The 13,280-nt window shown below is 39.3% G+C and overlaps 1 protein-coding gene and 1 long non-coding RNA gene across 7 annotated transcripts in view; one reads left to right on the top strand and one right to left on the bottom strand.

Moving 5' to 3' along the window:
* Nucleotides 1-2,690, top strand: part of LOC146690253 (uncharacterized) — an 18,540-nt gene extending 15,850 nt beyond the window's left edge. Inside the window, exon 2 of the long non-coding RNA XR_014915746.1 lies at nucleotides 1,433-2,690. This is a non-coding gene — a long non-coding RNA (uncharacterized LOC146690253). The remainder of the gene's footprint in view (nucleotides 1-1,432) is intronic.
* The window catches only part of LOC146690252 (interleukin-1 receptor-like 2), a 27,123-nt gene continuing 15,983 nt past the window's right edge, over nucleotides 2,141-13,280 (bottom strand). For all 6 annotated transcript variants that reach the window (XM_085435231.1, XM_085435228.1, XM_085435234.1 and 3 more), the window contains exons 3-12: nucleotides 12,730-12,982; nucleotides 12,020-12,212; nucleotides 11,445-11,613; nucleotides 9,718-9,780; nucleotides 9,407-9,539; nucleotides 9,106-9,260; nucleotides 7,819-7,959; nucleotides 6,635-6,802; nucleotides 5,544-5,824; nucleotides 2,141-3,200 (exon numbers count right to left, since the gene is read on the bottom strand). In XM_085435231.1, coding sequence (XP_085291357.1) covers nucleotides 2,913-3,200; nucleotides 5,544-5,824; nucleotides 6,635-6,802; nucleotides 7,819-7,959; nucleotides 9,106-9,260; nucleotides 9,407-9,539; nucleotides 9,718-9,780; nucleotides 11,445-11,613; nucleotides 12,020-12,212; nucleotides 12,730-12,982 — 1,844 coding nt within the window. In that variant the 3' untranslated portion in view covers nucleotides 2,141-2,912. The remainder of the gene's footprint in view (nucleotides 3,201-5,543; nucleotides 5,825-6,634; nucleotides 6,803-7,818; nucleotides 7,960-9,105; nucleotides 9,261-9,406; nucleotides 9,540-9,717; nucleotides 9,781-11,444; nucleotides 11,614-12,019; nucleotides 12,213-12,729; nucleotides 12,983-13,280) is intronic.

The following is a 13,280-nucleotide window of genomic DNA, read 5'->3' as shown; positions in this document are numbered from 1 at the left end:
CCCGATGAGGACGACGGGCATGCAGTTGAGCGTCCCTGAGATGGTTTCTGACAGTTTGTGCAGAAATTGTTTGGTTGTGCAAACCAATTGTTCCAGCAGCTGTCTGGGTGGCTGGTCTCAGACGATCTTGGAGGTGAACCTGCTGGATGTGGAGGTCCTGGGATGCAGTGGTTACACGAGGTCTGCGGTTGTGAGGCCGGTTGGATGTGCTGCCATATTCTCTGAAACGCCTGTGGAGACGGCTTATGGTTGAGAAATGAACATTCAATGCACGGGCGACAGATCTGGTTGACATTCCTGCTGTCAGCATGCCAATTGCACGCTCCCTCATTGCTTGTGGCATCTGTGGCATTTTGCTGTGAGACAAAACTGCACATTCCAGGGTGGCCTTTTGTTGTGGGCAGTCTGAGGTACACCTGTGCACTACTCATGATGTCAGATCAGCATCCTGATGTGGCACACCTGTGAGGTGGGATGGATTATCTCAACATAGCAGATGTGCCCACTACCACACATTTGGACTGATTTGTGACCACTGTTTGGGAGGGATGGTTATATTGTGTATCTGGAATGAATTTTAGGTCTCTACGTCCATCCCATGGGGAATGGGAGCAGTAACAAAGGTGTTGCGTTTATATTTTTGTTGAGTGTATTTATTTAAAAAGTACTTCCTTCTAAAACAGTTTATTTAGTTAAACTCAAAGCCAATATTTCGTATTCTTTTTCTTAGTGTGACACTGAGATAAGGATGAATAAAAACGAGGGAATTGTTAGTTGTTCAAAGAGCGATAAAACAAACACGGATGCGGCTGCAAATCCGTTATTGGAAAAAGCTGTGAAACTTCCCAGAAACTGTGTTGGAGCTTGGATCAGCGCAGTGTTTTCAGATTATTACATTTACAATGCAGTTTGATTTTTCGTCAATCTGTGAAAATCGTCAGCCAGATTTTCAAAACAAAAATGTAAACGTTCCCTAGGATCCACTCTCTCAAACCTCAAAGCTCTTTGTGGCGTTTTTCAACATATTGGATTTTATCCAAACTTAAAAAAAAATATTCCTACAATTTCTTCTCCAGTTTCAAAGAATTTTACAGACAGTCATCACAAGACTATTTTCACTAATGACGAAATGGCAATCACAGTTTTCTCAACATGCAATAGTGTTAAAAATGCCGTTTTCTGCTCTTTCCCTTGACGTCTCGAATGACTTGTAAATCATGAGTCACTGTTAAGTTCAAAATAATCCGATGGTTGTGGAAATGTAATGATGACTTCTAAGATTTACAAAAATGTTTGATTTTCAAAGCATCATTAAAACAAAAATCAACAAATGTTTGTTTTTTAAAAATTCCTATATTCGACGTTGTTGTAAAATCCAACTTCGTATCTGTTTCACTCTCGTCTGTTTCCTTCTCTTTTTGTCTATGACCAGTGAGATCCAGTTACACGTCTGGGCATGATGAAAGGGAACGAATGACTACGCCCACGAGACTTGGAACCAGACACGACAGGGTTGAACTACAGTGGCGCTTCCCAGTCGTGACTGACCTGAGACGCAAGTTGAGAGCAGTGCAGGGACTGAAAGCTAAAGGAAGAAATTAACATGAGCCAGTGTTTGATAGTGACCAACTGAGTGTTTATATTATGCTTGCTCTTTAAACTAACCAGAAGTTGGTTGGTGAATGAACCCAAACTAATATTCTAAATGATCTGTAACCAAATTAAAGGCACTTCAAATCCTAAGTGTGTGTATAAATGTACCCAATAATCTCTTTAGCCCCTTTGTTTGATTTACCTGCTGCAGTTAGGTAGATTAGACGCATGATATGGTCTTGCTATTTGAAATGTTCAGCCTTTTTTAACATAGCATCCATGCACAGCTGCCAGATGGCAACCTTTTTCTTTTATTTTCCATTCTTATTTTCACAAATATGGAGCTCCTTTATGACACTCATGTACACTGACAAACATGTTACATGGTTTAAGCAAAGATTTAAGATTGGGGAGGAATTTTATATTTAAGTAAAATCAGTGTAGCAGAAATGTGAAGTAAATTGACAAAAAAAAACCACGCTATAATACTAGACCCAGTGTCTTTGTGGTGTATGTTTCTTGAGGAGGAATGGAAAAGAGTAAAAACTGAAAATAATCTTTTTATTTGCAAAATAGTCACACTTTAAAACAAAATTCAAATAGAAAACAGAGTATTTACAATTTCCCAGAATCATAAGTAAAAAAAAATCATTGATTAAAAATGTTAGCGCATACATTTTAACCTAGATTTTTATGCAGCCTCATTTCATGATGTTGTTTTTACAAATAATATACATAAATTTAAAAAATCATCATGAATGTATACTTTTCTGGTTGTTCCTCTTTACAGTTTTTACATGTTAATTTATATATTTTTTCTACATATTTACAAGTTTAATCATACATATGTACATTTCCTGATATGCCTATCGCCCAGTGTCAGCTGGGATGTTGAGGATTGTGGTAATAAAATAACTGTACGACCATTCAAGCTATTTTCATCTGCATTATTTTTCAGGCCCCTTCTGTTACTGATTGTCAGCAGTTCACATACAAACTGTGGACAATTCAGACACTGCACTGATCTGTCCATGACCAGCTGTCATCTTTAGCCAATACTTTCCACATTTCTTACACTTTTTTTATACTCATTGCAATGTGTTACTTGAAAAGTTCCACAGAAGGTAAAGGTGACATCTCTGCTGAGAGAACATTTGGAGTTGCCTGTGCTGTAAACTTGACTCAGGGTCTTGGTGTCACTGCTTCTGATAACAGTGCCCACGATCTACCTGTGAGTGAGTAAATGCAACTGCCACATTTACATTAGAAACCAGGTACTCTCTGGTTCAATATCTGACAAACACAGATCGCCATCAGAATTACAGAAAGGCGATTGTTTCAGGATACACTACCCTCTTGCCCCGGACAGGCATGTGATACCTCAGTTCCTTCCAAAACCTAGAGGAAGGGGAGAGGGATGTTGACAGCTGTGAGTCTGTTCCAGTTTTTTCTGCATCAGCTCCACTCATGCACGTCTTCCACCTTTCCCTCGTCCTCTGGTTCTTCCACCAACACACGGCACCCTGCTTCTTCCTCAGATGACGCACTGACTCTGGAAATAGAGCCAGTTGAGCAGGCGTGATCTCCTCCAGCTCAACCAGAACCACCTGCAAAGCAGAGCTTAGATTAGACTCGGTGGAATGATTTAATACACATTAGGCAAAAGGGTATCTTTCTGTTTAAAGTTGTAGTTAGAATCAGATACAGGAAATAAACTCTGGGCTCTGAACTTCACATTAATCAGTAATTCTGCATTCACTTCTTACATTTATCATTATTATTTAATATTTTTTGATTTTGGGATAGAAGTACAGTCAGTACTTATGAAATGCCCATCAGTCCTCCTGTTACACTCATGTTTGACATCACAAAATTTAGCACAGAAATAAATTTCTCAGCTGCCTCTTTAGCTGATCAGTTAGCTTGATATAGGTGAGAATGGAAATCCATACTAAAAAAATCTGATCAAGATCGGAGCCATATGAATTTGATTTGGGCATCTGCATCTAGCTCACACATCACAAAATATTATGATGTTGTAATATTTTTCCCTTATACTTATCTATCTATCTGTATGAAATACAGACTTATACAAAATTCATGTTTTTACATGAATAATTATGTGTTGTTGTCATTTTAGCCCATTCCTTGTGGTTTTAGGGAACACAAAGACCTCATAATGTCTGTCATACACTACGGGTCAAAAGTTTTAGAACACCCCAGTTTTTCCAAGTATTTATTGCAATTCATTACATTGAGGTCCAATGAATAGCTTGAACTGGTGCAAGGGAAGGGCTGAACTGTCAGAGGCTTAAAAAAAAGGTAAGGTTAACCAAAACTGAAATATAATGTGCATATCAGAATTATACAAAAATCGTGTCGCCTTTTTCAGAGGACACAATATATTTTAACAATTTAAAGCTGTTTTACAGCAATTGAGATTAATCAAGCTTGATCAAGCTGAAGCTAGTGCAACTGATCAAGCTAGTGCAACTAATTCCTACAGGTGTTCCAGTTTTTCTGGATTACTTACAACCCCCTCTGTCTGCATAAAAGCAATGTTGGAACACACTGTGGTACCAAACCCTCGTGAGCATCTGTGAACAGTATTGTACTGCAGATAGTGGTGTGTTGCTACAAAAATGGCGAGAAAAAAAGGCAATTAACAATGGAAGAGAGACAGACCAGCATAACACTTAAAAATGTAGGTCTTTCCTACTGAGAAATTACAAAGAAAGGTTTCAGTGAATAAAGTTTCCTTCACCATCAAAACGCACTCAGAAACTGGGGCAAATGCTGACAGGAAGAGGTCTGGCAGATGAAACGCCGCAAATGAATCAGAGGACAAGTTTCTGAGAGCTAACATCTTGTGTGATAGGTGGCTCACAGGACAACAGCTTCAAGCACAGCTCAATAGTGGCCATAGTAAGTAATTTCAATTGAAGAGTTTGAGCTTCAGGGTTGACTGGATGAGTTGCAGCAAGAAAGCCTTTGCTATGACGTCAGAATAAGACAAAGAGGCTTGCCTGGGCCATGAAACACCACCATTGGACTACTGAAGACTGGAAGAAGGCATTATGGACTGGTGAATCAAAATTTGAAATCTTCACGAACATCGAATTGGCGAAAGGATGATTCCAAAGTGTGTGGTATCAACTGTGAAACATGGAGGGGCAAGTGTGAAGGTCTGGGGCTGTTTTGCCAAATTCATGGTCGGTGACTTGTACAGAGTGAGAGGCCCTCTTAACCAAAATGATTACCACACCATTGTGGAGTGCTATGCAATACCCTCTGGTATGCACGTAGTAGGGCAGGGGTTTATCCTACAGGAAGATAATGACCCAAAACACAAGTCCAAGCTATGCCAGAACTGCCTTGGGGAAAAAGAACGAAATGATAAGTTTGAAAACATGGAGCAGACAGCACAGTCTCCAGACTTAAACCCCATTGAGCTGGTTTGGGATGAACTGGACACAAGAGTGAAAGCAAAGCAACCTACAAGTGAACTGAACTGCAACAGATATGGGAAGAACTTTGTGAAGAATATTTGATTTTTATTGTAGAAAGAACGCCACGGGTGTGTTCAGCTATCATCTACCAAAGGTGGCAACTTTGATGAGTCAAAAGTTTTGGTCTATAAATTGATTCCATGCTTTTTTTTTTTTTTTATTGCTTATTTTTTACTATGCTTTTATTTCAGAGTGCATGAAACATTAAACAGCATCATTTTCAATAAAAAACTGGAAAAGTTGGTGTGTTCAAAAACTTTTTACCGGTAGTGTACATAAGAATGGACCTAATATGTACCTGTGTGCCAATTTTTGCTCAGCTCCTGATCGTGTAGGAGTTCATGTTTAATAGCGAGATATGCAATTGCCTCTGTTTGACATTAGTCTGATGTCTGGCAGTTTTTTCAGAGACGTGCCTCTGAAGAGTGTCTATTTCCTCACCTTGAGGGAGCCCTCGATCAGCACTCGGTGCATTGCTGCCACACACTCCAGCTGCTGCCTTGTGTCTTTACAGACTTTATCACCAACATCAGAGCTTGTAATGCTAAAGCTGTCACTGGCATTTCTTTGACTTTCATCATCGCATTCACCGCTCTTAGAAATGTTGTTATTATTACTGCTGGTGCTGCTTGTATGTCTTTTGGTGGTAAAAGAGGAAGCAGTGTAGAGAAGGAGGACACGGCGGCTGGCTTGTATGTTTTCTTCAACAGAGTCCACCATAGCTGCAGGAGGGAACAAATAATGAAAACACACGGTTAGAAAATAGGAGCTAAATAAGGGAACTTAAACTTAGCTATATGCAGCTCTAACAGTTATATTTAGAAGTTTATTCCTTTTTAAACTGAAAAGAAGTAAATGCAACCATCGCAGCAGACAGCCAAATTGCCTTTCTTCACAAGCTAATGCAATGCTACTTTTTAACTGCATGAACAAAAAATAAATAATTTGGCTTTGCCACATATTTTCTACTTAGGAAGTCACAGCAACAGGCAAAATATTTGAAAATGAAACAAGCTGATGTGTACAACACTGGGGAATTCGTCTGTGTTTGTGCATTTCTAGCTAGCAGTTATTGTTGACCGCCCTGAAAAGGCAAGACAAGATCACCACAAAACAACTTATATAAATCCTTTCTCATATATACTCTATCTCATGCAGTTTCGTAAAGGAAGAAAGTGAAGACAAAAAGAGGCTAGCTTTTACCACCTACAGCCCATGGTATTTACTTAAAAATACACCATGACCAGCTAAACGAAATGCAAACAGAAGCTTTTTGGATAGTCTTTCAAGATTTTAAGCTTGCTACGTGTAAAACAGCCTAATAATATTTAAGATCTTGAAGTGATCTGCCAATAATGGGTGGGATAAAAAAAATCACAAATTAATTTAAAGAAAAGCATGAAATTGTTGTTATTATTATTTTTTATAATACTAAATGCCAGTCCTTCTTCAAACAGTGCAAGTTAGGCTCTGTGGTTTAAAAAATGGCTCTGGGCCACATGTCTCCGTACTGTTTGCTGTGGGTAAATTACCTTGCCCAGGCAGGCAGTCACGGCCTGCTATGAAGAGTTTGTAGTCACAGGCCCTTTCCAACACATGAGGCAGTGTTTGAAGGGCAAATGTTTCCACATCCTTGCTGAATCCGAGGTCACAGGGCTGTGGGTATGCCACATAGGCATCGTAAAGCTTCCCATCCAAGTCTAACACAAGAAAAGGAAAAGTTTATGACATGCATAGTTTCGACTAAAACCCTCAAAATTTGATCTTTCAATTAAATATTTAGAGCTGTCATCTATAAACTCAGTTATTCTAATTATTGCTGTGTTCATGCTTTGCAACAAGAAGTTAGATTTATATTGTCAGACAGTGTGCTACCAAGCAGGCAGGGACAGGTACATTGCATGTAATTTATTGCAAAATGACCCCAAGACACCAAGCCATCGGGAAACCGGCAGATATGCCTGGAGTTCACCGAGCATGTGCAGCTATCCTGCATTGTTTCTTAGACTGGAAGCAAATTGGAGACATTATGTCAAACATGTGTAAAAACATTTAAATTCACTGAATAAATTCAGCATGAAACAATTTGTTCAAGCAACAGTGTAACAAATAAATAAATAAAGTTACCAATATGCTAATTGATGATGACAGCAAACAGTAGCTACGTTAAAGCTAATGTTCAACGTAGCTACTGCAATTGCACTTTCTTTTTGAGGTGTTACCACATCAAACTACGTGCTACTTCTGTGTTTCGCTATCTGCATATACGATTTCACATATGTCAAACTGTGTGGGTAACGCTGTTTTCCTTCTTGTTCGGGTTTTCAAACAGTACTTTTCTTACTGATTCAGCCGTGGATGCTTTCTGAAGTCTTAAGAATCATCGACTTTTAGCAAAAGCAGTCCAGTGTTTGCTATCCCTTTCTTTCATAATCAGCAAATGACATTTGATGAGAAGCAGAGTAAGCAGTCCTGTGGTTAGCTTGTTTCCTTTGTTTGTTCTCGCTGCTGACACATGCAGAGTTTATGACTCTGTAGGTTGTCGTGAATATGTGGGTACTGTGTGTGAAGTAAAGGTGCAAGCTGAAAACATTGCTTGGGGTATTTCCATTGTTAAGTACTGTACTGTTAGATGACATTATTGTTGCTATTGTTTTCTGTTTATAATACGTAAATCAATTGCACATTAATAACTACAAAGCTGCTGAGAACTTACCTTTATTTTTGTAAAAGACTGGAAATGCTCTCCTGAACCACAGCACTATTTCAATCTTAAAAAGGTAGTATAGGGTGACGGTGATGATAAACAGAACCATCATACCACCAAGCACAGATCCGATAGCTATGCCACTTGGATCTGTGGAGATGAACAGCAAACATACCAGACATAAAATTTTAGATTATATATTTGCTGCTGATGCACTGGCTCCAAATTCATTATGGCTTCAAATGTCTAAAAAATTACTTTTCAGTCAAATTAACATTTATATGAGATTTAACTGGTATAAAAACAGCATAACATAGCAGTGTAAAAATGTAACTGTTTTTCAGCTACTTCCTCTTGTAATGTTCATATTTTCACCAGCATCTTTGAAAGCATGAAATTTTGCCTCTGGTTTAATTATGTATATTGAGTAGATTGAGCAGGCTGAACAGCTCCCTCTGCTGGTCATAGTTCTAATAATGCCTCCGAGAACTACAATTCATGCATGTTTGTAACAATTTCTAATCCTCTAGAAATAATACTTTAGATATAGACTCCTTTGTTATTTTGTTTGTTTGTCTGAATATTAGATGCTATGCTAAATGCCATAGCATTTAGCATAGCTAAAGAAGACAACAGAGTGTAAATAAAGTCATAGTAAGACTTTATTTACCTTGAACATGGCTCTGTTATCATGATACTAAATGTTTCTTACATGAGCCTCGTTTGCTCTTTGAGGCCTCGCCAAATCCTGGGTTTTTACTGTTATACAGGTGATTTCTTAGTGAGGTACATTACCATGATGACTTATTAAAATATGTAAAATTGTGAAAATACTTATCAAAGCTTGTTATTTGATTGACCTCAAAAGATTTTCAGATTTTCATTTTGCTGTGCGTTTGACTAAAGCGGTGCAGGTTTCATACTAAGTTATTAACAGGTCCAAGTCATAACAATTACTGTATATGAACAGTTCATTCAGCTATTTATTCAGCTGTGGGACCCTAACAGCAATTTGACTGCATTGCTATTATGAACTGTGTTCATTAAGTAGAAAGTTTGCTAATGTGTTTGGTTTAGCTGGTGGTTTAACACCTATCAAGAGGCAAAACATTTACATTGAAGGCAACATTTTCTGTATTGTAATTAACTAATTCTTATTCATGTATAAGATAATCACTTAAATGAAAAGATTACTTGATTAAGTAATTGTGAGTGGTATTCTCAAATGTAAAGCTTTGATTGCTCAAGGTTAGAGACAAACTAAAATATCATGTTTAGGGGAGACTCTGTTTTTACCTTCTGGTTGCAGACTGAAATATCTTTCAGGAAAGCCCCTGTCACTGTACGCACGGCAGGTGTAGTTGACGTAGAAGTCCTCCTCCCTTAGCTCAGAAAATATCAGCCAGGTCTCTAACCACGCACCTTTACTGGAGCCATTTTGGGGCAGCAAACTGTCGAGGACAATCAGATGAAACAGTTAAAAGGTGATGTGACAAAATGCCTGTTAAGGCAGGAGTCTCAAAAGACATCAACTCTGAACATTGGTTCACTGATAAAGCAGATCAATTAAATAGATTTAGAGTAAAAAGGTACTGACCGCTGTTCTAACATGTGTACACGGTGAGAGGTGTTAGTCTCAAAGAATCCATCTTTGTCCAACCAATAAATATCAACGATAGGCTTCCCAACACCCGGCACAAACACCAGGCACCTTTTACTGAAGTTGTACCCTGAAAACATGCGCAAAACAGTGACTCAGTATAAACATGAAACTGTATATTTAGCATTTACTCTCCCTGCAGAAGTCTGTGACTTTCAACCCAATATGTTGGCCTAAATGAAGCCTGAGATACATAAATATGAAATCAACAGAACACCACATTTCTCAGAAGATCTTAGAGGACTTACCGCTCTGTGCTTTGATTACATCATTGGAGGGTTCATGCACTTGTGGAACCAAAGAGTAATCCCCTGAAACAGAGAACATCAAATACTGTGTAGCTTACAGTAGAGGTTGAATAATCACAAAGATATAATGGAAATTGAATCATATTTCTCTTTCACAGTTTTACAGTAAGCAAACCTAAGAAACCATTATTACTAACACAACTGATGTTTCTTTTTCTGTTATTATTTTTATTGTTAAAATGAAGCGATTATGCTTTTTTCACCGGATTTTTGTCAACGTACAGTAGTGTCAAGATAGTCTTTGAGGCCTTTGGGCTGGGATGTGTTGGGCAACCGTGATTCTGTCCTTTCAACTGCGCTCAGTATAGAAGTCACGATACCTCAGCTCGCTTGCAAGTGTTTGGGAGCTGTTCTGTTCTGTTTTGTTTGTGTTTGAGGGCGTTACTGTATATGCCTGACTAACTGAAGTGGATATCACGGTCAGTTAGCAGTCAAACATAAACCTTGCTTGAATAACAGAACAAAGACACAGCTGCCCTTCTCAGCTGTGTGGGGGCTCCTGACGAGGTCTTTATCTTGTGTAGCCCAAGGCAAACACAGTTTTTGTTTTATATTTCCCCGTCTTGTGCCACATGCTTGTTCAAGATATAACATAACAATTTTCACTAAGTGAATCTGTGAATCATAATTTGAGGTATCTAGGTGCTAACCTATAAGCTACATGAGGCTTAGCGGGGGATAATTATGACACAGTCAAACCCAAGTAAATGAAAACCAAGTTGAGTGCTCGGAAATACCAGCTTTATGACTGAAGAGCATTGTGCACATCTATACAGTTACTTATTGTATCATCACTGTTATTTTATAATTCATCTTTACATATGGACAAAAAAAATCACTCTGTTGTCTTCTTCCTCTTTTTTCAGCTGCTCCCTTCATGGGGCGCCACAGCAGATCATCTGCCTCTATCTCGCCCTATCCCTATTGCCCCTTTCTGTCACACCCACCCTCCACATGCCCTCCTTCACTACATCCATGAATCTTCTCTGTGTTCTACCTCTTTTCCTCCTGCCTGGATGCTCATCCTCAGCATTATATGTCTAACATAGCCCCTTTCCCTCCTCTGCATGCGTCCAAACCATCCCAGCCTTTCCTCTTTACATTTATCTCCAAACTGTTAACATTAGCAGCCTCTCTGATATGTTCAATGCTAATCTTAATCATTTTTGTCACACCCAGTATAAACCTATATAGATCTTCAAATCCCCCAGCTCGGCCTCCTGTCTCTTTATCATTGCCACCATCTCCAAACCGCCATTATCATTATCTTCCCTCCAGTCAATACTTCCATTGCTCTAGGTTGTCTTCCACCTGCTCCCTGCTCTCACTACAGGTCTGCAAACATCATAATTCACATCATCATAATCCTGTCTGACCTCATCTTCAGCCTGTCCATCACTATCGCAAACAGCATGGTCAATCCCTGGTCCCACCCCCACCTTAAACACCTTCTATCACTTCGAATGCGCCCCGCACCACTGTCTTGTTGTCCTCATACATGGCCTCCCTCACATACTTCTTCACCATTCCTGACTACGTCATTCAGAGCCAAAGTTCCTCTCCTAGCATACAAAAGTATGTCATCTGGACCAACTGCCCTTCCACACTTCATCCACTTCATAGCCCCCTCACTTCATTTCAGTGTTTCTCTTAATCTACAATCTCACCTTTGACCTCTGCGCTAATAGTCTCTGACACAGATCCTTTGATGCCACCCAGGGTGAATGTCAGAGTACAGGTATAAGTGCCTTTGTGTTGAAGGTCCACACTGGTAATTTTCAGTCTGGTGCCCCAGTACTCATAGCTGCCTGTTCCGTCCTCTATGGGGTCACAACCCTAGAGGGAGAAACGCATAAGTCTTTTTTCAAATTAACAATGCATGAAGAAAAATGTTAACTATTTAAATTGGAGAACAGTTTACAGCCACTGGGATAGTTTTGATGCTCCTAATCTGTTCAGATAGACATTTAAAGAGTTCCATGATTTTTAATATTATTAAACTGTTTGTTTCCCTTCCACAAAATTAAAGGGCACGCACACAAACACACCGAGACTGGGATCTGCTGTCAGTCAAATTGCAATTTTTAAACACTCGTATCTCCCCAGAGTTTCAATACATTCCTGGTATTGATAGAAGTTGGAATAGTGGTAGTAAATAGTTGAGGCTGCAGCTACTGTGCAGTCTCTCCATTAAAACCATTAGGTTTCATGCAGCACTCAACAACAATTCTGGAGAACTCACTCTGTACCACTTGATGGAGGAAGAGATGTTGTAGCTGTTCAGCTTATTCATTTCGTTCTTCAGAGGGCAGCTCAGATTGTCAGTGACTCCTTTTGTAAGTTGCTGATAAGCTTTCCTCGGCCTTCCACATTCTCCTGTAGGTCTTTCATCCACCACCAGTCGGCTGGCCTGCCTGTAGCAGTGGGAAGGAGTCCTGTTGGGAAATTAAGCAGAAATATTATAAATGAATAGATAATTGGGCACACTCGCCCTGGCAGTGACGGTCATTGTTTGACCTTCTTCACAGTCAAAAATCAAACAATATTAATATTAAATTTGTTGGAATTGTAAGGGATCTTGATCTTAGATTTTGAAAATCTAAATCTAATTCTGTGTTGGGGATAGATAATATTGCAGCAGTGCCGCTGCACGGGAGGCGGACGCACCTGAGCGGAATCCGGTTGTTGTTGTTGGAGTGTGTGGCTGCAAGCTGCAAAGCTGCAGCCCGTGTGTGAACGGCAATCGGAATAAAAGTGTTTGAAAGTACTGAGATGTGGGCGGTTTCGTCATTCTCCTATTATAATTTCCAATACAGTAAAAGCCATAAACCACTCTGTGTTCACTGTGATTACTGATAGATCATGGAGGCAGTTCGATGAGTTGTGTAAGGTGTAAATTAATACTGTGTTCTACTCATTTCTAATATTTCTACTTCTACTAGTGCTTCCTACCTCAGTATGGTCACATAATCCCCACTGTCATTCATGGTTACATTGAGAATCCACAGAGTCTCCTCGTGCACCAGGATGTGACCAGTCTGACTGCTGATTTCTTGGCCTGACACCGAGTTGTACCACGTGATGTTGTACGGGACAGTTTTGAAATCAAAGACGTCTGAGGACACCAGTGTGCTTCTCAGCATAGCCACATCTCCAGGAACAGAGAAAACCCTCTCAAACTGGAGTTTGTAGTCAGTACAGTTCTCTGCAACATACATGTAAGTGTGGAATAGAGAAAATAGTTATTTAACCTTTTATTGCTGAGAAATCAAACATTTCAAAGTCAAATATAATGTTGTTATTTGTTTGAAATTAATTGAATTGAACTGAACTGAACTGAGATGTGACATATTTCCTGCTCCATGTGTTTTTACTTGAACTTTCCCAAGCAGAGTTAAAAATCAGTGTTGTTGTAATTCTATCCCTGGCCACAAGAGGGCAATAAAATACTTCAGATCATGCTAGTGGCTCAAACTGCAGCTTGGCAAAAACATGACATATGA

The sequence above is a fragment of the Copadichromis virginalis genome, linkage group LG16 (assembly GCF_057382275.1).
Source record: "Copadichromis virginalis isolate Kocher_CV1m ecotype Utaka linkage group LG16, C_Virginalis_male_GT1.1, whole genome shotgun sequence".
Lineage (NCBI taxonomy): Eukaryota > Metazoa > Chordata > Actinopteri > Cichliformes > Cichlidae > Copadichromis > Copadichromis virginalis.
Note: the sequence above shows the minus strand (reverse complement) of the source record. Positions and strands in the feature narration are given on the sequence as shown.